General features: G+C 34.8%; 1 protein-coding gene across 1 annotated transcript; it reads left to right on the top strand.

Annotated features, from left to right (window-relative positions):
* The first annotated feature begins 73 nt into the window (after positions 1-73).
* Positions 74-21028, top strand: LOC117339106 (major facilitator superfamily domain-containing protein 10-like). Its single transcript, XM_033900489.1, has 13 exons — positions 74-420; positions 6385-6630; positions 6948-7044; positions 7931-8034; positions 8652-8810; positions 9217-9408; positions 10496-10592; positions 12954-13065; positions 13450-13505; positions 15639-15691; positions 16575-16665; positions 17311-17448; positions 18369-21028. Exons 2-13 carry the CDS (start codon positions 6445-6447, stop codon positions 18467-18469), a joined length of 1386 nt encoding a protein of 461 aa, XP_033756380.1. The 5' UTR covers positions 74-420; positions 6385-6444; the 3' UTR covers positions 18470-21028.
* Positions 21029-25410: the final 4382 nt, after the last annotated feature.

The raw sequence follows: 25410 nt of genomic DNA, 5'->3' as shown, positions 1-25410 counted from the left end.
TTCATTATACAGGTTTCCCTTTTAACCACGAAAGATAATCATTTATACAATCTCAGTAAAACTACTTATTTTCTCGAACACTTCATATTTCGGTGTTTCTCAAAATTTTTGGTTGCGTTGCTAAGTAAATGTACGAAAGGTCTCGAATGTGCGTATAACCCGGAAGCGACAAAACAGAAAGTAGAGCACGTTTTTAGTTTTAGGTGCTTAGTTAAGGCATATGTGCTTTATATTTCTTATCGTTACGAACTGTTAGTTACTGAGACACGTATCCACTATTTCATAAAAGAAACAAGTTGATTGTATGAAAATGAACACGTGTCATTGTAGTCGTTAATCTTATCTGACAATATTGACAAGTTGGGGTTGAAAATCAGGACAGAAACTTTGAAAGTTGGATACTAGCCAAAGTTTACTAAGGTAAGTACATTTTTTTGCAAGTTAAATTGTAAGTGTATGTAGCATAATAGAAAATGCGCACAATCTTTTAATCAGTACGCTTAGTGCGAAATCTATAACTTTGATTTTATTTCATTTTCATGATTCATTGATTGGTAAAAAAAATGTATATAATATTAGCCTCCTTGTACGTCGCTAGATATGACTTTTACAATCCAGCATATGAATGTTGAAGTCACTGTAAAAAGTGACTTTGATATATCATATATATGTACTGGTATGTAACAGATGTCATAATTAGAAATCTAATTGATATATATATTTTTTTTTTATTTTATTATTATTATTTTTTTGCATTTATTTTGTGGGAGCTGGTTTAACCGCTCAAGTTTAAGAGTTCTCTAAAGTGAGCAGTTTATATTGCAGCTAGTATTTAGTAGTGTATTTTTCAAATGAATGGCTGCAAGGCCATGATACCGGATGTAAAATCTGGAAACACTGGATGACATCAAATAAGTGACTAGTCTTGAGTGACTTCCGTGATGTATGGTGGCGTTTTCACCCATTAAATAAATAAATAGATAGCAGTGTATGGCAGGCTGTTTGGGTTTTTACATATTGAATTGAAGTACAAGTATTTGTATTTTTAAAATAGATATTTACTAGTATTTGATAAAAAGCAGATTAGAGATATCTCTATTCTAAATACAGATTCCTCTCATTTTTATTATAATTTGTGTTTATGCTGTAACAATGCAACTTTTACAACTTGTTAAACATATAAAATTAATAGATACAACAAAATTTCACAAAAGTAGAATGCATCACTCAGAGATAGATAAATAGTAAAATAGCACAAATGATTAAAGGCCATGCAAATATAAAGGTCATGCAGTTAATAAATCAATTTAAGAGACATAGCAGTCTAATGATATTGACAGAAACATATATACATGTAGCGGGACTGGACTGGGTTGATCATCGGTGACCAGGTAGCTCAATTGGTAGAGCATCCGGCAAGTGTTCGGAGGTCCCGGTTCGAACCCCGGTCTGGCCGCTATATTTTCTCCTCTCCTGTTACATACTAATATAACATAATCTTAAACAACAACACAACATCTAGGAACAATAATTAGAAATTTGCAGGATAAGATTTTAGAACACAAGAAAGTAAGTAGCAATAAAAACTAGAAAAAAGAAAAATCAACGAAGAGTAAACTATAAGAAAGCATGCAATGCAACTAACTGTTGCTAGTGATGAGAATCGGTTTCACTTTCAGAATTGATAATCGGAAACTTGAAATTGATAGATTATCAATTATAATCAGTTTTCTGAATTTACCAGAGAATTGCTCTTTTGTATAAAATTTATATACAAATTTTATATTTATCTCAAGTCCATTTATTCAACATCTTGGCCTTTGTTATCAATTTAAAGGGACATTCCTTCATTTGAATAAAGTTTAGGTCATCAAAATTAAACTTGCTGGAAAATATGTATTTTTCCAAATAGTAAAAGTTGTAATCTTTACATTAATAATGCAGTTTTACTCTCAAAATAAACCAAAGTTCTTCGAGTATTAAGTCCTGAAAAATCTTAATTTGACCCAAAGTATCACTAATTACCGCAAAATACTGTATACAAATTACATCTTTTACCTGGCGTTTTGGCGTTAATTTCATTACTTGTATGCACAAACACTCAATAACATATAATCATTGTTCAGACATAGATTTCATCAATAGAAATTATGTTTCTGATAACCGAACGAAGGAATGCTCCTTTCATACTGAACATTTTAACAGTTGTTAATATGTTTAAATCTCCTTAATCCCTTGTAAATGACCAACGAATATATCACTAAAGTGTAAGATCATTTGCTTCTTGGTTCGCTAAAATTACAAAAATATGTACATGAAGCCAGAGATTTACAAAAACTTTAAGAAATTTCTGATTAATTGTATTTTCAAAGTCATCATCAATGATTTTTTTTTTTTTTTTTTTTCCCGACTACTGGGTAATTTTCAATCACCAGCCTACCACTTTATGTTACATCTTAATGATGAGCCATCCCAGGTGTTTAACAGTCTCCAGGAAAGGATTCAGCCTTTCTAATGTCATTAGGTAGACTGTCCCACACCTGGGGCGCACCTCAGATCAAGATTATTTCTTGCTGTATCTAGTTGTCCTGACCTGCAGCACAGTAGCTGAGGTCTCGCTTGAAGTTATAAGTAAAATTTTAAACACAGATATCTGTATTTTGTCGATTAATAGTGATTCAAATTGTATTTCAAATCTAAAAACAAATCAACTTGGTAAAAGCCCAAAAGGCATGAAAACATTTGTGTATTTATTCATTTAATGCAGATATTAATATTCAAATTGGCAATATCACTATTAATTATGAAAATAGATATTTCGGTATTTGAAACAGAGATATCTCTAATTAAAATAGAGACATTTATAATTTAAAAACACTGTACAAATATTTTTATTTATGCATTAAATTCCATTAATTAGACATCTCTGTTTTCTATTAAATAGAGATATATTTCTAAATTGAAGATAGCTTTTGAGTTTATTGATATTAGAGATATCTGTATTTGAAATATTGATATCTATGTAAGATACGGACATCTAGTGTAATTCAGATATCTCTAAATTACAGATATCTCTATTTCAAATACAGATATCTCTAAATATTAGATAAATAGAGATATATGTATCTCAGTTAAGATACAGTTGTCTGAATTAAGTTGGTAAAAACCCAGATGGCTTGCCATACCAGTAGGCAGTATTTGTGTAATATTTTAAACCAGCGAATTTTTTATAAACATTCACTAGGTCGTTATTGTTGCACTATATTTAAATCCCCCTGTGTACATTGTGTGTATCAAGATTAATTCCTTTGCCTCCCACTTCAACACGGTCCACAACTTAAGGACTTCCTTGTCAATATTGATTATGATTTACTAGTACCGGTAGTTAAGTATGATTTTATTTGTGGCGTGACATGTATGAGTTGACCCTCTGGACGACAGTTTTAGTTTGAAAGTGGACTCAACCTCTTTCTTCCTGATCTTGCAAATTGTCCTACCCTCTATGATTGCATATCTTTCCTTAATGAACTACAGTGAACTTCGTACTGCAACCCAATTTTATCCAATAATTATAATCCACTTTATCCTTTAAATGATTATGAATAAGCATTTGGAGCATCCTACATGTTGGGCTTTCGTGGCAGCTTTTGTGTCTCGGTCAATATTCTCATCAGAAAAAAAAAGAAAAAAATATTTTTGGAGGACAGCCCACCCTAGCTGTAATTTTTTTTTGGGGGGGGGGGGGAAGGCTGGCTTGGCCAAATCAGAGAAATATAGCAAATTCTTCAAAATCCTTGTTCTGTAGAAATGTAGAGTGTTTCCCCATACAAATGTATTTACTGCCATATCAAGTTTAGCAATACAGGCCCTCTTGGCCTCTTATTTAGTACCTAATAAATATGTATGAGAGTCTATATGTTCTCTCACCTTTCCTTACCAGGTACTAAACAGGTGAGTCAATATTTAATTTTGATAGAAAGAAATGATGTCTTCAGAATCGGATTGAATGAGAGAATGGTACATGTAACGCCCTGGTGTTAACACGGTCTACGATACTTGGACTTGAAGAAAAATAAACATTCCATCGGCCAGTCAATCAAACATTAGTTGTTTACCAAACAAACAAATTACAACCAAACAATCTAACACAACAACAGATTCTATAAAATATCGCCATTCTCAAAATTGAAAATTTCATTAGATGCTTCATTCAAATATGAAAGTCCTTTAATTGTGGTTATATTTGAAAGGACATCAGCATTAAAATTATTTTAATTATATGCCATTTTGTGCAGATCAACGTTGTAGTAGGTTAAGCAGGTATAAGATTGATGTAAACATGACTTTAAATGGGTAACAGCTTGTATGTACAGTTCGTGCCAGCCCAGGAGATTTTATGTAGGTATAATGTTATGATGAAATAATCAACACGAAATGTCTACATTAATGGTATTGGTATGGTCCGATGTCAACATCAAATCAGGTAAAGTAAAGAAATGCTTTTAGTATCAACTACCTGTATTAAGTTCATTCATGCAGCAACCCAAGCATGTCATTTTAATCACCAATCCGTTTACCTTGTCATAACTTAGGTATGTAAATAGGTTTGGGGCCAAGGTCAAAAGGAAACATTTCAATTTGCTTCCAGAGCCAAAATCATTTATGAATTTTTTAATTTCCATGAAAATATCATATTATGAAAGAAAAAAAAATAAAGATATTTCTTGGGGAAAAAAACATTGTTTGATTTTTTTTGACATCATAGGGTTTGGGTACTGAAGATATTCTTACCTAAATATAGCTTCAACCATAGGAGCATGCCTGGTAATAAGCCCATCCATGTCTGGTAATAAGCTTATCCATGTCTGGTAATAAGCCCATCCATGCCTGGTAATAAGCCCATCCATGCCTGGTAATAAGCCCATCCATGCATGGTAATAAGCTTATCCATGCTAGGTAATAAGCTTATCCATGCTAGGTAATAAGCCCATCCATGCCTGGTAATAAGCTTATCCATGCTAGGTAATAAGCTTATCCATGCCTGGTAATAAGCCCATCCATGTCTGGTAATAAGCTTATCCATGTCTGGTAATAAGCTTATCCATGCCAGGTAATAAGCCCATCCATGCCAGGTAATAAGCTTATCCATGCCAGGTAATAAGCCCATCCATGCCAGGTAATAAGCTTATCCATGCCAGGTAATAAGCCCATCCATGCCAGGTAATAAGCTCATCCATGCCTGGTAATAAGCTCATCCATGCCTGGTAATAAGCCCATGCCTGGTAATAAGCTCATCCATGTCAGGTAATAAGCTCATCCATGTCTGGTAATAAGCTCATCCATGCCTGGTAATAAGCTTATCCATGTCTGAAAATAAGCCTATTAAGTTTAAATTGGTCCTTTGGGCTTATCACAGCATTATTACATGCACACTGATTGATGTTTTAAACAGTCGTAACTCATAATTTTATTGTACATGTATTCTAACCATCTGACCACATATGCAAGACTTATAATTTTGGTAAATATGAACAAGAGATTAATATTTTTTTTTTCATTAAGCTGACAATGCGCCATACACCTGTATGGGTATGATGACTAATTCGCGCCTCAATGCACACGCATTATATATATAAGTGTATCAATCAAAATCCTATCATAGCTTTTATGGTAGCCTTGTAGCTCTGTCAGAAACCTATACACATGTAGTGGAAGGAAATCTGCTCCCGGAACTTGTCAAGATAAATCACTTCAGATTTTTGTGTGAGCATGTAGTTATTTGACAAGGTTCAAAGTAGTTGTCGTGGTAACACATGGTTGTAACTTGTAACAGATTCTCTGGGGATTAGACAAGGTAGGAATTTTATTACTTTTAACAGCTACTTCTTATAAATAAAGTACTTTTCGTAGTTTCACAGAATATTATCACTTACGGGTTTTCACATATTTGTGCTGTAACCAAAATATCCACAGTACTTTTACACATGACTGGAACATCATTTGCTAAATGAATTTTTCCCTAGGGTGCACTGGATTTGTATTTCACCCAACGAAATCAAACACCTTGACAAATTTATTTCACATGGAAATTGTTTATTTCATGTACTTTTTGTATATAAACCTAGAAGTGGACAATAATATATATTAGATAGTACTGGATCAATATTTCATTACCATTTAAAAGCAAATTTTGGTAATTTTATGACATCTAAAAAAAATGTTTTCTGAATTGGAAAGTTTCAGTTGATACAAAATTTATTTATTTATTAATATTTTAATCTGCAGATGATCTTTTAATGGAAATATCTTTTTCATCAGCGGAGCCTTAAGGTAAAAATAATTATTTTTGCCAATTAAATTAACTCCTATGCTTTTCTATTTTAGGTTTACACAGGCATAGAATCTCAGCTTCCATACTTGACTGAGTGAGGTGAACTTCTGGATATGTGTTCCAAAAATGGCTCGGTGGGTCGGAAAGGTGATGGTGGGAAGGAAAAAGAGGAAAAAGTTGAAGGGGAGAACCGAATTCTGATCATTCTTTTTGTGTCCCTCGTCATAGACTTGCTGGCTTTCACCGTCATTCTTCCAATCTTACCCTCCTTGCTCGACTTTTATGGAAGTAAAAAAGAGGTATGTCTTTCACCCAGAGGCCTTTGTCGATGATCGTTCACACTGCAACTTAATTGTCGGGAAACTTAATGTTGCATTGCACTCCTGCATAGAAAATACCAACAGCTGTTTTCCTCAGATTTTCCCTCTGATTATATAATTAATGCTTATTCGCTCATTTGGGTTACATATGCTAAGACTTCTATATCCAATTTCAGGGGGTCAAAGGTAAGTTTGAGGGGTCAAATGTCAATATTAAGCATGTGTTAATTCAGTAATTGAAATCTGTCTGAAATGATTAAATTGACATCCCAACTTGAAGTGTCATTTTTCTGTAGGATGGGCTGTACCAGTCGTTGATGAATTCAGTGAAAGGATTTCGGGAATTAGTCGGTGCTCCGGACACTCCTAGATGGAATTCTGTTTTATTTGGAGGTAATATTACATCATTCTATAAAAATTTATACAACAATGTAAATTTTTCATATTTAGTTGAAAACTAAAACATTGAGAAAAACTTCCATGCCAAAAAAAACCTGTTTTACTACTCCCTACTCCCTATTGTCTGTCTGTCTTTCTGTTTTTCTGTCTGTCTGTCTGTCTGTAGACACAATTTTTCGTACCACCTATTCCTCACAGGATTATGCATGGATTTCAGTGAAACTTTCTGCGTATGTTGAACTCATGACATTTTTCTTGTATGTCCCTGAAAGTTATTAACTTTTATAAATTTTTAGCAAAGTTATTGCCCTTGATGGCACAAACTACTCCTCCAAACATAGCTAACCAATTTCAATTAAACTGCACAGGAATGTTTGGGAATATATAAATATGTGCATGCAGATTTTCAGAAATTTTTGTTGTCATGGTAACCAGGTGACTATACACAGGTTTTGTTTAAATGACCAATAGCTCATCAGTCCGTAGATAAATTTCATTCAAGGTGATGTACGTAACTTACTAATGCCTATTATGTAAAACATGAGATTTTTTTCAGAACTGTTACTATGGAAATATAATGAAGGCTTGTGATTGGTTGAAATTGAGATATTGTCTCGTTAAGCTGAATATTGATATATTGCTGTTTTATAATTCTCTGTTTGAAAGTGGTGCTTGTACAGTGTTTTAATTAATTTAGTTAATGAGGCCAGAAGTATTCATTTTTTTAAATATTTTTTCACTTTACACCTACCATTAAAAACAAAATCTGATCTGTTTTGTAAAAATATCTTTGTAAAAATGTTCTTCTTGTGACTTATTACTAATGCTACACACTTCTGATTGGATTGGCTCATCTTGATCACATGACCTTTGATTTCAGGTTTGATTGGATCCCTATTTTCCTTGCTGCAGTTTCTAGCCTCCCCTGTAGTAGGAGCAGCATCAGATGTGTATGGACGCCGTCCTCTTCTTATCATCTCCATGGTAACAAAGATACAGCTACATAAACTGATATTTCAAAACTACTATAAGGCCAAAATAAATCGACCCAGAAAAAATGTGCCTACACAGAAAATTTTATTGGGAAAAATAAACCCTTTTTTTTTCAAGTTTGAAAATACATCTCGCAAACCCAAATAAGCTTGGTGTGTGTTTCTTTTGTTTAAGATCACAAAATGAATAATGATTTCCAAACAGTTTATGTGCCGGATTATTTTAGTATTGAAGGTTGAAAATCTGTTTTCAGAACTGAATAAAAAAAAAAGTTCAGCACTACCTACCTACCCATATGTAAAAAACCCCTGGTCGGGTTACACCAAACCAAGATATTTTTAAAGATGGCCTAATTATTATTTTTTACATGACCAGGTAAATGTATTTCCATGAGATTCAACAAATATCCATTTCTTAAAACAAGGCTTGAAAAATATGACCTCATTTTCTAGAGATCAGTCAATATATAGTGATAAATTTTCGTGAGCAGACGACAGTTTTCCAAAATGAATGAAGATAAACTCCTGGTTGGTTGTTGGTATGAAGAAAAGTATGTACAATTTAAGTGCTTTGAAACAATAACAGTTAATATTCCTTTGATTTTGCAGATTGGTGTTGCTATATCTTATGCTATCTGGGCCGTGTCACACAACTTTGGTTTATTTGTAATCGCCCGGATAGTCGGGGGCCTCAGTAAGGGAAATATAAGTCTCTCAACCGCAGTTGTAGCCGACATTCTTCCTCAGCAGAGGCGTGGCAAGGGAATGGTAGGTCTATGTTGCATAACAATAGTGATATGTGTAAAATCGAAAATGTAATGATGTTAAAATTTGCTATTTATTTATTTATTACTTATCTATACTATACAGATTTTGTCTTACTTGCGAGTGTTTTGATATTTTATAAAATTCTTAGTTTTGAAATCTTTCTGCTGGAAAAAAATTGCTGTTCAACCCCATTATGACAAATTTCCAGGGACCACGCAAATGCTTTCGTCCTATACAGATTTGATATTATATGTGGTCCCATGCATACACAGTACATGGACACTTCATACACATAAGTTTCAAACTTTATTTTGTTCAAATTTTTGTAAAATTGCTTTCTGTCAAATATAACAAAAATATTACTAGCCTTTGACATCACAAGCAGAATTGTCCTTTTGTTTTGCAGGCTATGATTGGTGTAGCATTTTCCATTGGTTTTGTGTTCGGACCTCTGATTGGTGCAGGATTCTCAGTATGGGCACGTCAACAGGACGGGGCATTTTACACTCCTCCTGCTCTCTTCGCACTTGTATTAGCAGTCACAGATGTTTTATTCGTATTTTTGTTTTTCAAAGAAACATTGGCAATTGATAAACGGGTAAGTATTTTTACGTTTTGTAAAAATTAAGAAAAATAAATTTGTAGGTCACCTGAGATGAAGTCTCAAGTGACCTATTGTGATCGGCTTTTGTCTGGCATCCTCCATCTTGCATTATATTATAATAATATAATAATTTACATTTTTGACTTCTTCCAAAGCCAAGAAGTATAGAATCATGGTATTATGCCAATAGCATGCTGGGATGAAGGACTTTATGGTTTATTCAAATGAATGATCTTGACCTACTTTCAAGGTCACAGGGGCCAAAGTATTAAAATCTTTAAACGATTTATCAATAACCAAGAGGCCCCGGGTAATAAAATCTGACCAATGACCAAGAGGCCTATAGGGTCATGACATCAGTCAATTAGCATGCTTGGATGAATTTCTATGAATATTTTCAAATGAATAAACCTTGATCTACTTTCAAGGTCACAGGGGTGGAATGTGTTAAATCTTGATTTAAAAGCCTCTTGTTCATCAATTTTTCTATACTCTACACCTTGTAAACATTCCAACTTTGGTCGTTTAGCAGAACTTCATCCAGAGAGTCAAAAGCAGGAACTGAAGTCCCTTAAAAATGTTTTTATAGGAAATGTGGATGACTTGTTATTCTAAATATTCTTTTCAAATTCAAAAATGTTCAGAAAGACTTGCTCAAATACTTTTGTATATTCCCGGATATGATAATTTCAAAAATGGGAAGACAATTTTTTATCTGTTTGCAGTAATTAAGTGCTATGGATTGTATTATGAGAGACACATTCAGATTTTGAAGCATTGATTTCTTTATCCTAATTGTTCAATACTGTGTATTTATTAGCCATTAAACATTGTTCAATATATATACATGTACAAACTTTCTAAAATGGTATATGCCTTATCATTGACACCCTTGATGCTCTTCACAAAAAAAAAATGATATTGTGTTGCTGTAAAACTGTATCTATAATTGATGCTTTTTCTATGTATTTCATGTACTCATAATATACAAAAGGATGAATAAAAAGATTTCAAAACTGAAAAAAAGAAAAAAGATTTTGAAGCAATTACTATTGAATCATCATTTTATGTTTGTATTCAGGCCAAGTCTATAGCGAGTGGATGGCAAAACACATCTCACCTCATAAATCCTGTGTCATTGTTTAAATTCTCACCTGTCACCAAGTTATCAAAGTCAGGTGAGTGCCGTCTGCTACTTACGTACAATTCATCACCTTTCTTGACGTGAACATCTGTGACATCAGCAAGACTTATATTTCAGTTGTTATGGACTTAAGACACGCTGAATTAAAAAAAAATGAAAACATTTAAATTATCTGATAAAAAACGATCTTTTTTCTTGAAAAAAGAACCTTTCTTTTCAATAAAACGAATGTTTACTGAATAAAAACGATATTTTTTTCTGAAGAAAACATTCCCTTTTAATGTAAAACTATTCTTTTCTGATGAAAACCAATCTTTTTGTAATGAATGTAAAACGATCTTTATTGGCGGAAAAAAACAGTGAATGTGTTCATACTGGCATTTAAAAGACGGATGATTTTTTATGAAAAACCAACCATCTTTTAATGGAAAATAGTCTATTATCTTCTCGGAATATTTAAAAATTCATTCATTATATTATGCTGACTCCAAATATTTGGAATCAGTTGGAAAATCAAAGTCATTTATCAATTAAAGAAAGATTACTTATGATTTACGTTGTGATTAGTTGGTTAACATGTATGTCGCATAATTAACATTAAAATCTTTCTCAGAGCATTTTAATGGGATGTGACACTGTTTTAACATATTTTTATTAGCTACATTGCACCTCAATCACATACTTGATAAGCTAATGAATTAAAATGCAAAATGAACTAATCATTCTTAGATTTTAAAATACAGATTTCGCAGGCCTCATGAATTAAAGTATTTCACCAAATTAGCAATTATGGAATTTTGTATCTATTTTACTAATTACTTGTTATTAATCAATCAGTTATTGATTATGATAGGAAATCAGTCTAAGACTGAATACTAATTCAATGACATTTTAGGTATTTGATCTAATAAGTGCACCCCGACCTTTTTTTTCAAGATTAAAGAGGCTGTGGTACTACAGTGGAACTTCGTTAACTCGAAGTCGACGGGACTACGAAAAAACTTCGAGTTATCCGAGTGTTCGAATTAAGCAAGTTATCATTTTTGGTGAAAAGTTTGGTCAATATTTGTCAATATTATATAATCATTATAACCCTGTTCTGTCGCTCATCAGTATAGTGTGAAGACTGGTCAATACATGTAAATATATATGTAATGTTTCGTTATGTCACTTGTAATTTGGTGTAGTTTTGCCGATATACAGTCACGATAAAGTTTCTTTCACTTAGTCACTTCAATAACGATCTGATGTGCAAGTCATGTTTGCAAAAGTAAACGATAAAACGGAATTCGTCAAAATAACAAGTTACTCATGTCAAATCAAATAACCGTTTAAGTTTAACACAGATTGCATGCAAAACATAACCGAACCACTACCTTTTATTGGACATATAAAATACTGTTTGATCGGCCTACTTACTTTTAATTGATAACCACGCCATTTCCATGTGTATTGGCACCGGAAGTTGGGCTGCGCATGTGCGTATAAGATGTTACTGTGACTGAGTTGGCGTTTTATCCGATTTAATAGACAGCACTGACCGTTACAGTTGTACTCTGAACACCTCGGCAGTAATTACGCTATTGTTTCAGCAGTTTAAAGATTTAATAGGCGCCGGTGACTGTTTCATTTCTACACCTGTAAAAATATCAGCAGGGTAGATCTACCGGTGTGTCAGAGATTAGTTCCGCTTGAGCGAGCGGGTAGATGAGTTGTTGACTATCGTGTGTACTAATATCGGCGACCGCCTTAGGAAATTACCTGATGTAAGTAAAGCAGTACTTTTTATCACCAAGACTTGTTGTAATAAGATTCAACCGACAATTTCTTTTATGAATTTATGAAACACTTATAATAGCATGTAGGTTAGTAGTGCCGATATGTTCAGTATTACAAACGGAATTTAGCTCTTAAAAAATGTCGGCGTTTACCACCGACCGACGAAAATTATACTTCGAGTTATTCGTTCATTTCAAATAGGATTTTTATTGTTGGGACCAAATTTTCACTTCGTATTATCCGAGTTTTTCGAGTTATCCGAGTTCGAGTTTTCCGATTTTTTTTTACTAAGATAAAGAGAGAATTCGGCCGGGACCGACGATGTACTTCGAGTTAAGCGGGGTATTCGAGTTATCCGAGTTCGAGTTAACGAAGTTCCACTGTAATTGAATTGAAACATAAAATTCTTTTAACCAAAGAAGCTGCATATTTTTAGCTGCATAAAGATATGTAAATGAAAAAAATAGTTATTTTTCCACCCAAAAATTCACATGGAATCTTTTCCCTGTACATGGTTTTATGACACACCCTACTTTTGTGTTTTGTAAGCACACAGTATTTTTCTTACGTTGAATATGGTACTCATTTAACCCAATTTCCTCGTATTTTTCCACAGATTCTCAGGCAGTACAGAAGATTGGAGTGGTATATTTTATTTACCTGTTTCTGTACTCAGGTTTAGAATTTACACTTACATTCCTAACTCACAATCGACTGCAGTACGATAGGTAAGATTTTTTTGTAATCAATTTGTCCATTTTCGATTATTGTGGTCCGAAAGATTTTGCTGGTTCAAAATCTTTTATTAAATAAAGAATATCCCAGTGATTGTATTTTGTTTTCTAGTGAGCCGCAACTTTCTTAGTCTGTATAAACATCAGGATTCATTCATGAAATGTTTTATTTAGAAATAAGCCAATAAGATTGTCCACATAAATGAGTAGGTCTTTATTGGTCTGCATAACGTGAACTCCACTGGAAAACTTTAAAATATCAAAAATGAATTATTTGTTGTGTTCTGTGAAAATTGTGTAAATAATGCTTCTAAAAATAATTATTATTATTTTGGTTTTTTACCAACTTTTAATTATACATTTGTGTTATGATTTCAGTATGCAGCAAGGGAAAATGTTTTTCTTTATCGGAACTGTGATGGCTTTAGTACAAGGTGAGTGGGGTGTGAGGGAGTTAGTACAAGGTGAGTGGGGAGTGAGGGAGTTAGTACAAAGTGAGTGGGGTGTGAGGGAGTTAGTACAAGGTGAGTGGGGTGTGAGGGAGTTAGTACAAGGTGAGTGGGAGTGAGGGAGTTAGTACAAAGGTGAGTGGGGTGTGAGGGAGTTAGTACAAGGTGAGTGGGGTGTGAGGGAGTTAGTACAAGGTGAGTGGGGTGTGAGGGAGTTAGTACAAGGTGAGGGAGTTAGTACAAGGTGAGTGGGGTGTGAGGGAGTTAGTACAAGGTGAGTGGGGTGTGAGGGAGTTAGTACAAGGTGAGTGGGGTGTGAGGGAGTTAGTACAAGGTGAGTGGGGAGTGAGGGAGTTAGTACAAGGTGAGTGGGGTGTGAGGGAGTTAGTACAAGGTGAGTGGGGTGTGAGGGAGTTAGTACAAGGTGAGTGGGGTGAGGAGTTAGTACAAGGTGAGTTGGGTGTGAGGGAGTTAGTACAAGGTGAGTGGAGTGTGAGGGAGTTAGAACAAGGTGAGTGGGATGTGAGGGAGTTAGTACAAGGTGAGTGGAGTGTGAGGGAGTTAGTACAAGGTGAGTGGGATGTGAGGGAGTTAGTACAAGGTGAGTGGGGTGTGAGGGAGTTAGAACAAGGTGAGTGGGGAGTGAGGGAGTTAGAACAAGGTGAGTGGGGTGTGAGGGAGTTAGTACAAGGTGAGTGGGGTGTGAGGGAGTTAGTACAAGGTGAGTGGGGTGTGAGGGAGTTAGTACAAGGTGAGTGGGATGTGAGGGAGTTAGTACAAGGTGAGTGGGGAGTTAGTACAAGGTGAGTGGGGAGTTTGTACAAGGTGAGTGGAGTGTGAGGGAGTTAGTACAAGGTGAGTGGAGTGTGAGGGAGTTAGTACAAGGTGAGTGGGGTGTGAGGGAGTTAGTACAAGGTGAGTGGGATGTGAGGGAGTTAGTACAAGGTGAGTGGGGTGTGAGGGAGTTAGTACAAGGTGAGTGGGGTGTGAGGGAGTTAGTACAAGGTGAGTGGGGTGTGAGGGAGTTAGTACAAGGTGAGTGGGAAGTGAGGGAGTTAGTACAAGGTGAGTGGGGAGTGAGGGAGTTAGTAACAGGAGTGTGAGTGGGGATGTGAGGGAAGTTAGTACAAGGTGAGTGGGGAGTGTGAGGGAGTTAGTTACAATGGTGAGTGGAGGCTGTGAGGGATTATACAAAGGTGAGTGGAGTGTGAGGGAGTTAGTACAAATTGAGTGATGTGAGGGAGTTAGTACAAGTGAGTGATTGTGAGGGAGTTAGTACAAGGTGGTGAGTGTGAGGGGAGTTATACAAGGTGAAGTGTGTGTGAGGGAGTTAGTACAAGTGAGTGGGGTGTGAGGATTTAGTAAAAGGGAGTGGGATGTGAGGAGTTAGTAACAAGTTGAGTGGAGTGTGAGGGAGTTAGTACAAGTGAGTGAGGTGGTGAAGGGAGTTAGTACAAAGGTGAGTGGTGTGTTAGGGTAGTTAGTTAACAAGGTGAGTGGGGTGTGAAGGATTATACAGAGGTGAGTGGGATGTGAGGGGAGTTAGTAACAAGGTGAGTGGGAGTGTGAGGGGAGTTAGTACAAGGTGAGTGGGATGTGAGGGAGTTAGTACAAGGTGAGTGGGGTGTGAGGGAGTTAGTACAAGGTGAGTGGGAGTTAGTACAAGGTGAGTGGGGTGTGAGGGAGTTAGTACAAGGTGAGTGGGGTGTGAGGGAGTTAGTATAAGGTGAGTGGGGTGTGAGGGAGTTAGTATAAGGTGAGTGGGGTGTGAGGGAGTTAGTACAAGGTGAGTGGGAGTTAGTACAAGGTGAGTGGGATGTGAGGGAGTTCGTACAAGGTGAGTGGGATGTGAGGGAGTTAGTACAAGGTGAGTGGGATGTGAGGGAGTTAGTTCAATGTTGATGGAATATCACATAGAATGTTGGTTGTGGAAACAAAATGCTAAATTAAATGACAGGTCATTCACCAAATTTTTCTGTATCATGGACCTTTGTTATAATCATGATCTATATGTCTGTAAGGCCAAACATTTATATTTGGTACTGCAAACTCGTGACTACCCACACAAATTATACTATGATTAACTGATGGATGATGTTGCTTACCTTCTGTTAATAGGTGGTTATGTACGGAGAATTAAGTCAGGAAAACAGCTGAAAATTGCTACACTTGTAAGTATATACACTTTCTAATTACTGGTTTAACAGTTTCATTTACTGTATTTATCCTCAAATAACCCCCCTCCATTCATGTAAATTTCTGTACCGTATTTATCCTCAAATAAGCCCCCTCCATTCATGTAAAATTTCTGTACCGTATTTATTCTCAAATAACCCCCCGCCATTAATGTAAAATTTCTGTACCGCATCTATCCTCAAGTAAGCCCCCTCACTTAATGTAAAATTTCTGTACCGTATTTATCCTCAAATAAGCCCCCTCACTTAATGTGAAATTTCTGTACCGTATTTATCCTCAAATAAGCCCCCTCACTTAATCTGAAATTTCTGTACCGTATTTATCCTCAAATAAGCCCCCTCACTTAATGTGAAATTTCTGTACCGTATTTATCCTCAAATAAATTCCCTCCCCATTGTAAATGTTCTGTACCGTATTTATCCTCAAATAACCCCCTTCCTCTAGTGTAAAATGTACCATATTTGTCCCCAGTAGTTCCAAACTGTCAATTATTATGTTTATGAATTGTCAGTGGTTCTGCCATTTATTATATACATTAATTTTCAGTGGTTCTGAATTGTCAAATATTACGTGTAACCCTGGTAAATACTAACTGCAATATACCGCTCGGCTCGATAGATATTCTCTTTAGCTCGATCTGTTGAGTGTAAGACTAGTATGCCAGAGGTCCCCGGTTCGATCCTTAGCGGAGACAGTGATTTAAATTTAATTAATCCTGCGTTACATTACGTACATGAACTATCAGTAATATTTAAATGTCAATTATTATATACATGAATTGTCAGTGGTTCTTAACTGTCAAATGCTACTTACATGAACTGCCAGTGGTTCTTAACTGCCAATACTTATATATTAAAGGGAATGTCGCTACTGATGCCAGCCTTTGTGATAATGGCATTCGCCCATTCTGTGGCAATGATGTATCTGGCTCTCATGCTGTTTGCCTTTGGTGAGTTTAGTATCAATTTTGAAAGAAAAATTCTAAAGCTGTTTTATACACTGAATCTAAACAATAAAATCATGTTATCAATGTATACCTGATATAATCATATATTTCAAAAATGGAAAATTTTGTCAAATTTATGAATTGAAGTATTTTATGTATTGTTAACAGTACAAAGATATGTAATTATGCAAATATATTCTTTGTGTTTATAGCCATCTTATAATGTGACTACAGGAAAATATTTTTGCCACCTATTTCCCTACCTGGATTTATATTAAGAGAATTTACAGAAGATGTGAAGATAGGCGATTCTAAATTGATCATTTAAGCCCCAAAGATAAATCCATTATCTGTCAGTCAGGGCTATTTCATTAAAATATCTACCTGACCCCAGGACTCCAAAATAAATAAATTCTATCCATGGTTGGATTGCCATCCTATTTCTTCTGTGTAATTTATTAAATAAATCCTATAGGTAGTACCCCTAACCAAACCTGGAGTCCTGGGGTGGGGTAGATGTTTTACTGGAGTCCTGGGGTGGGGTAGATGTTTTACTGGAAAAGCCCTAACAGTACATGATTAGTACTGTGAATATGTCTCTGATTGACTGTACATACAATAGGATATACTTGGTGATTCCTGTTTCAGCCTCGGCCACCGTAGTACCCTGTTTGACTACCCTGATCTCTGAGTATGGAGGTAGTGACCAGAAAGGCGTTGTTCTGGGAGTGTTTAGATCCCTAGGGGCTCTGGCTCGGGCTCTTGGACCGGTCGTCTCCTCTGTAGGTAAGTACATATGATCTGTTATGAGATATCAGCGGAATATATCTCAATAATATAACTGTCTTAATGTTGAATAAGTTATGTAAAAGCTCGTTATTCTTTATCGCTACCTCCCTTGTAATATCAAAGCTGTTTAATCTTTGTCTCTCCCTCCCCTGTAATATCAAAGCTGTTTAATCTTTGTTTCACCTCCCCAGTAATATAAAAAAACTATTTGATCCTTGTTGCTCCCTCACCAGTAATATCAAAGCTGTTTAATTCTTGTCTCTCCCTCCCCAATAATATCAAAGCTGTTTAATTTCTGTCTCTCCCTCCCCAATGATATCAAAGCTGTTTAATTCCTGTCTTTCCCTCCCCACTAATATCAAAGCTGTTTTATCTTTGTTCTCCCTCCCCAGTTATATAAAAACTATTTAATCCTTGTTGCTCCATCACCCAGTAATAGCAAAGCTGTTTAATCCTTGTCTCTCCCTCCCCAGTAATCTCAAAGCTGTTTAATTCTTGTCTCTCCCTCCCCAGTAATAGCAAAGCTGTTTAATCCTTGTCTCTCCCTCCCCAGTAATCTCAAAGCTGTTTAATTCTTGTCTCTCCCTCCCCAGTAATAGCAAAGCTGTTTAATCCTTGTCTCTCCCTCCCCAGTAATCTCAAAGCTGTTTAGTCCTTGTCTCTCCCTCCCCAGTAATCTCAAAGCTGTTTAATTCTTGTCTCTCCCTCCCCAGTAATAGCAAAGCTGTTTAATCCTTGTCTCTCCCTCCCCAGTAATATCAAAGCTGTTTAATTCTTGTCTCTCCCTCCCTGGTGATATCAAATCTATTTAATTCTCCCCAGTGATGTAAATGCTGTTCACTTATATGCTTTTTAATCCTTTTCTCACCGACCCCAGTGATATATATGCTGTTTAATAATTGTCTCTCCCTCCCCAGTATACTGGAGCTGTGGTGACCAAGTATGTTACCTGATTGGAGGGGTCCTGTTGGTGGTTCCCTACCTTTTGCTTCGGAAGCTGAAGACGCACCAGGCCTAAGGTCTGACCGGGAACTTCAGGGCTAGCTAGAGCTGGCCATTCTCATGCTAATTTTCAGACAGAATTAATGTTTGCAGTTTTTTCATGGATATTGAAATTTCTAAAGGGGAATGACTTTCTGTGAGAAAATATCATTTCTAAAATCACAAAAGAATATTCTTTTCCCAAGAAACATTGAATACAGTTATCATTTCTAAAATCACAAAAGAATATTCTTTTCCTAAGAAGCATTGAATACAGTTACTTTTAAACTTAAGTTATTACTGACTAGTTCAGTGTACAGTGATATGTAGTTGTAATGAATTCGGCCAGAGTTTGTTTGTTTGGTAGGTTTATCGCTCTGTGAACAGCCAGGGTCATTTTGAGGCGAGGTATCATTGTAGTAGTTGTTGAATACCTCACCGAATAATATATGGGAGGCCGGTTGCATGGCATCCAGAGCAATTAGGGTCTTGCCTAATGACAAAGCCATGACAGCACAGGCCAGCCCATATCTCAGCTTCATGAGAAACACAAATCGACTGTGGTAGGGAGCGTCGAACCATGGACCTCGGATCACACAAACGACTGTGGTAGGGAGCGTCGAACCATGGACCTCGGATCACACAAACGACTGTGGTAGGGAGCGTCGAACCACGGATCTCGGATCATCACCTGAGATTACATGTCTGGCATTGAAACCAATTGAGCTGTTACGGCCCCACGGAGTACTTAAATATGCAAATTTCTCTATACAGTAACTTCAACGAATTTAGTATAACATCGATCTAAATAATGATGTACCAGGTACAAGAAATGTAGTTGCTTTGTAGTTTAAAGCCTCTCTATGTTTTCATGACATATAAATTATGACAAAATTACAAAAATATGTTTAATGATAGAACATTTACACTAATGATGATATAATGTGAGGATCAATACCGTAGTTCTTCATAATTGCAATTAACCTGGGAAACTACCCACTGATTACAGGGAATGTCTAATGTAGTGCTCCACTCTCTATTCAAGGATTGAATGTTTCCTTGGTCGATTTCATGGGGTGATGAATTGATTTGCTCTAAAGACAAATTTAATGAGCTGCTAAAGAGCAGAGTAGGCAGGGTATGAATATTCGTTCTACAGATCGGGCAGAAGCAGGCGGGCGGCTTGTGCACTATTTTTTTTTCCATACGCGTAGAATGATGTTAATCTGGTCAAATTCATTGACAAATGAAACCGATTAAATTTGGTAGTTTCATCGAGTCTAACTTGAGTAGAAATTGAAATATATGTAAATGAGCCGCGGAAAATGCGTCATGCACAAATGCGAAAAACTAGTTTGTTTTGAAAACAGCAGACTGGCGATCAAAGTCACATATCAGAAGCCAAAAGTCAACTAGACCTACTGGTTGGTGCCGCAAAGGCAAAGAGCAGAATTGGTTAAAATTGCATCATTTATGACTTACAGAGTCAGTGTGGGTCTGCTGGACAAAAATGAAAGAGAGGTTAAATGCGAATAGCCACCATGAACTAGCTGTGAAACTTCTTGGTATTTGATAAACAAACCCATGCTTTTTCTGTTTATCATCCGGATGTAACTCAGTGCGTGCAGGGTTGGTTCAAGTTCTATTTTTAGATGTTTATTATATACATTACCTATGAATTGTTGATGTAACTGAGCAGATTTGACAGAAATTAGATAAATTAGATGAAGATCAATCCATAAGAGATTATGAAGTTAACTTGTTAAAGTTTTATATTTATCAACAAAAACATAGAGAGGCTTTAATTTTGTGTCGAACATTCTGTTCTTGAGAAGATTTAACAGGGAATGTAAATACAAATGTACATTTTGAGGACACAGCGATAAATACTAAATACAATCATCGAAATAAGTTTTTTTTCTGTGCTTAGGAGATGAAATCTCTTGAAAGCTTGATATATCATAGACTGATATTGCAATATACATTTATGTATTTGAATATGCTAATTAGGTTAAATTTCATTTAAAATTATGCTAAATTATTCATAGGATTTGTGATGCAATCCTCTGTAAAACTAAAGGGACCATTATCAAGTTAAAACTAAATACCCTTCCAAACTCATGAATGATTCATTAAAATACCTTTATAAGTTTAGATATTTGCGAAGTAGTGACATTGAATTAATCTATATGCCGTAAAATTATCTGAATATTAAATATGTAAATGATTCTACTTTATGTGAATTCTCAATATTACAGTACAGTATATACCTTTTTAAATATATGCCTTAACAGTACAAAAATACCTCCCCCTCCCGAAACCATTAAAAAGACCACTGAAGCTAATTATACCAGTTTAAGTAGATATCTAATTACCATTATACTTAAATTTGCATATGTATGAGCTGGAATTAAAAAATTGGACGAATCCTCGCCAGAATTTAAATAATACTCTCAGATATTTTTATATCAAGATATCATTAATAGTAGATTTAATTATAGTATAAGCCAATGAGCTGGTAGGCTTAGGGCATAAAAGAATAGATAATTTTTGTACATTTTTATTTTGTTAAGAAGTGGACAATTCTGCTGTCAAAGATCTAGAATCTACCAGAAATATATATAAAATGGTAGGAATTTATAATAAATACTTAAGATCACAATAACGACATGTCTCCTCACTACATTTAAGCATTGATTTCAATATTTTTTTAGTTTCATCGGGGTATGAAAAAAATTTTTTATTGCAAACTGTATGAATCGGCATAACGGATTCTTACAGAAGTTTGCAAACAATTTTTTTTCATACCCCGATGAAACTAGAAAATAATTGACATCAACTCTTATAATATGATTAATTTTTGAAAATAATTTTCTAATTTAAAACATGTTTTATGTACAATTTTACTTGTTTTATATTGGATTCTTTTTCTCAAATCAATACGCAACGTCAGTTGTCATATTGTGACGTCACATTTTTCGCGCCATTCTCGGAATTTTTTTCATAGTGGTATGAATAAAAATCTCAACCAATCAGAAAGCCGCATTCTGCATACAAACAATGGAAAATTAACTATATCTAAATAACCATAGAAAAAAACCTCTCTCCCATTATACATGTATATACAAACCCACCCACCCACCCCCTAACCCCACCCACCCTTATCTATCTAAAAATTCCCCTGCTGCCATTACCACTGATGAGATATAGAGATAATAATATATAAACAGAATACTCTTCCAGAGAACTTTGATTACCGTATTTGGACTAATAACTGCACCAGCATGCTCCTATAAATGCAAGCCCAACTTTTTCTGGAAAAGAGGATAGGTACACTAATTGAAACATATAAAAAGTTCCATACCTCACTGATCGCCAATATGACTTTCAGCACTTTAACAGAAGTATGTAAATGAAAAATATTAGTGTTTTTTTCCACAAAGATTTCATGCAAATTTTTTTCTCTGTATATGGTTTTTATGGAGCAGATCCCTTTTGTGATTTTGAAAGCGAACAGTGCGCTTATTAGGTCAAATACGGTATATGTTATATAAATAATTGACATCGACGAGCTCTGCCAAATATCAGTGTTTTGTATTGTGTGGAATCTTACACAGTATTGACTTTTTAATACCAATCGTTTTGACATTGTATTTTACGTTGATCTAAATACACTATTTACAGTACTGTGATGTATGAAATATTACACTGTATTATACATTTTTGTGTGAAGCATTTTCATGACTGAACAGCGATCTTTCACTTTCTACATTAAAATTTCACTTGTTACCGAAATGTTATATATTAAGTATTATCATATAAGTAAAAAATCCTTTTATTTGATGAAAACTGGTTTGATTGAAGAAGTACTGTACTGAAATATTTAGTGATTGAAAGATGGCAACATTTTGTTGATTTAACTATAACAGGATGTGATAACAGTTATATAACAACATGACAGATATAACAAGTTATTATAACACTGAGGTTATTATCAATGACATATGACTGTTCAGGTTTGTTTCTTCACTGCTTTATATTTTCGCAATTCCCAATTTCTACACAGAATTTATTTTTCAAGGGAGCTATTTTATCTTTTATCATTTTTATTTTCATGGTGTTTACATTTTCACTGCTTTATGATATCCTCAAAATTTAAGAACAACTTGGAAATAACCTTTGTAGCCAATTATAATTTCAGTGAACAGGATGCAGCTACTTTTGTTTAAAATCAAATTTAACTGAAATTTGTTATTTTAATGAAAATCTAACGAATTGTTGAGGCTATTTTCTGATGAAAATAAAATGTTTGTAGATAGTACATTGTAATATTAATCAGGATTTTTTTTTGTATGAGTTGATCATGTATATATTTGTGTTGCAAGATTTGTATGAGTTGATCACATGTACATTTGTATGAGTTGATCACGTGTACATTTGTATGAGTTGATCATTTGTACATTTGTATGAGTTGATCATTTGTACATTTGTATGAGTTGATCACGTGTACATTTGTATGAGTTGATCATTTGTACATTTGTATGAGTTGATCACGTGAACATTTGTATGAGTTGATCACGTGTACATTTGTATGAGTTGATCACATGAACATTTGTATGAGTTGATCATTTGTATGAGTTGATCATTTGTATGAGTTGATCGCGTGTACATTTGTATGAGTTGATCACGTTTACATTTGTATGAGTTGATCACATGTACATTTGTATGAGTTGATCATTTGTATGAGTTGATCATTTGTATGAGTTGATCGCGTGTACATTTGTATGAGTTGATCACATGTACATTTGTATGATTTAATCATGTGTACATTTGTATGAGTTGATCACATGTACATTTGTATGAGTTGATCACGTGTACATTTGTATGAGTTGATCACATGAACATTTGTATGAGTTGATCACGTGTACATTTGTATGAGTTGATCACGTGTACATTTGTATGAGTTGATCACATGAACATTTGTATGAGTTGATCACATGAACATTTGTATGAGTTGATCACGTGTACATTTGTATGAGTTGATCACATGTACATTTGTATGAGTTGATCGCGTGTACATTTGTATGAGTTGATCACATGTACATTTGTATGAGTTGATCATTTGTACATTTGTATGAGTTGATCATTTGTATATTTGTATGAGTTGATCATTTGTATATTTGTATGAGTTGATCATTTGTATATTTGTATGAGTACATCACGTGTACATTTGTATGAGTTGATCGTGTGAACATTTGTATGAGTACATCACATGAACATTTGTATGAGTTGATCACATGAACATTTGTATGAGTTGATCACGTGTACATTTGTATGAGTTGATCACGTGTACATTTGTATGAGTTGATCACATGTACATTTGTATGAGTTGATCACGTGTACATTTGTATGAGTTGATCACATGAACATTTGTATGAGTTGATCACGTGTACATTTGTATGAGTTGATCACGTGAACATTTGTATGAGTTGATCACGTGTACATTTGTATGAGTTGATCACGTGATCATTTGTATGAGTTGATCACGTGTACATTTGTATGAGTTGATCGCGTGTACATTTGTATGAGTTGATCGCGTGTACATTTGTATGAGTTGATCACGTGTACATTTGTATGAGTTGATCACGTGTACATTTGTATGAGTTGATCATGTGTACATTTGTATGAGTTGATCATGTGTACATTTGTATGAGTTGATCACGTGTACATTTGTATGAGTTGATCACGTGTACATTTGTATGAGTTGATCACGTGTACATTTGTATGAGTTGATCACGTGTACATTTGTATGAGTTGATCGCGTGAACATTTGTATGAGTTGATCACATGTACATTTGTATGAGTTGATCACATGTACATTTGTATGAGTTGATCACGTGAACATTTAAGAGAATGGTCGACAGGTTTGTCTCATGTAATATGATTTAAAGCACTGGTTTACTACATATAATGTATTTACAGAATCACAAGGGCTTTACAAAAATTTTAAAATATCATATATTCGAACTGTGGGTCGGGCTTTTGTGCAAAAAAATACACTTTTTTCAATGTTTAGCTTTAATGATTCATGCATAGAACTAAGAAGTATAATCAATAATTTACAAATAAATCATTATAATGAATAATTGATATCAAGAACCATATTAGTAAACCAGTGCCTTATTGCCTACATTGAACATTGGAAGGAAAAGAAAAATGTTTGCAAAATTTGCAGTTTATTTCCTATTACCTATGGAAATAATGTTTAAGTTGATAAAGTTATTGAGGCGATTATTCTGACAACGATTTATAAATAGATGTTCTGTTCTAACAATGAGTAACAATTACCGGCAGCATGACTCGTTACCCAATGATCCTGCCTGACAGATATAACATTAATATGTGTTAAGGATACAAGCTACATTGCAAATCATTCATGTGAACTGTTTAGGAGTTACCTCCCTTATATAAAACTGTATTTGATTATACCACACAATGGTCATCCGTTGATTTACACATATGGAGCTCTTTAGGAAAGAAGGTAATTTTGTTAGCATGTGTTCTTAAAACAACCAATTACAATTAAAGCACACGAAGTAGTTGCGATATGACAGTTGAAGGCATTCATCATCTTCCCTTAAAAAACAGATAATATCACAAACATCATTTCTCAATGAATAACTTAACCATCTAGTCTCGCATCGTCGTTGTGAAGTAGCTGCACCATATTGAGGAAATGATTAAACATAGAGTTATGTATGAATTGTATTGTTTTAGATGTAAAGGATACAGACAGTATCATACTGCCATATCAAGTTCTTAGATTCTGAAGACATTTGTATCGAAGAACATGTTGCTCTGTCTGTGATTTTTTATATTTTCAAAGTATTTTGTCTTGCTGAGGAGCTATCTTGGTGCTGGTATCAAGTTGTTATATATCTATAACATTAAATTATGTTTTATATTTGACGACTGGTT

The sequence above is a fragment of the Pecten maximus genome, chromosome 12, assembly GCF_902652985.1.
Source record: "Pecten maximus chromosome 12, xPecMax1.1, whole genome shotgun sequence".
In the NCBI taxonomy this organism is placed as follows: domain Eukaryota; kingdom Metazoa; phylum Mollusca; class Bivalvia; order Pectinida; family Pectinidae; genus Pecten; species Pecten maximus.
Note: the sequence above shows the minus strand (reverse complement) of the source record. Positions and strands in the feature narration are given on the sequence as shown.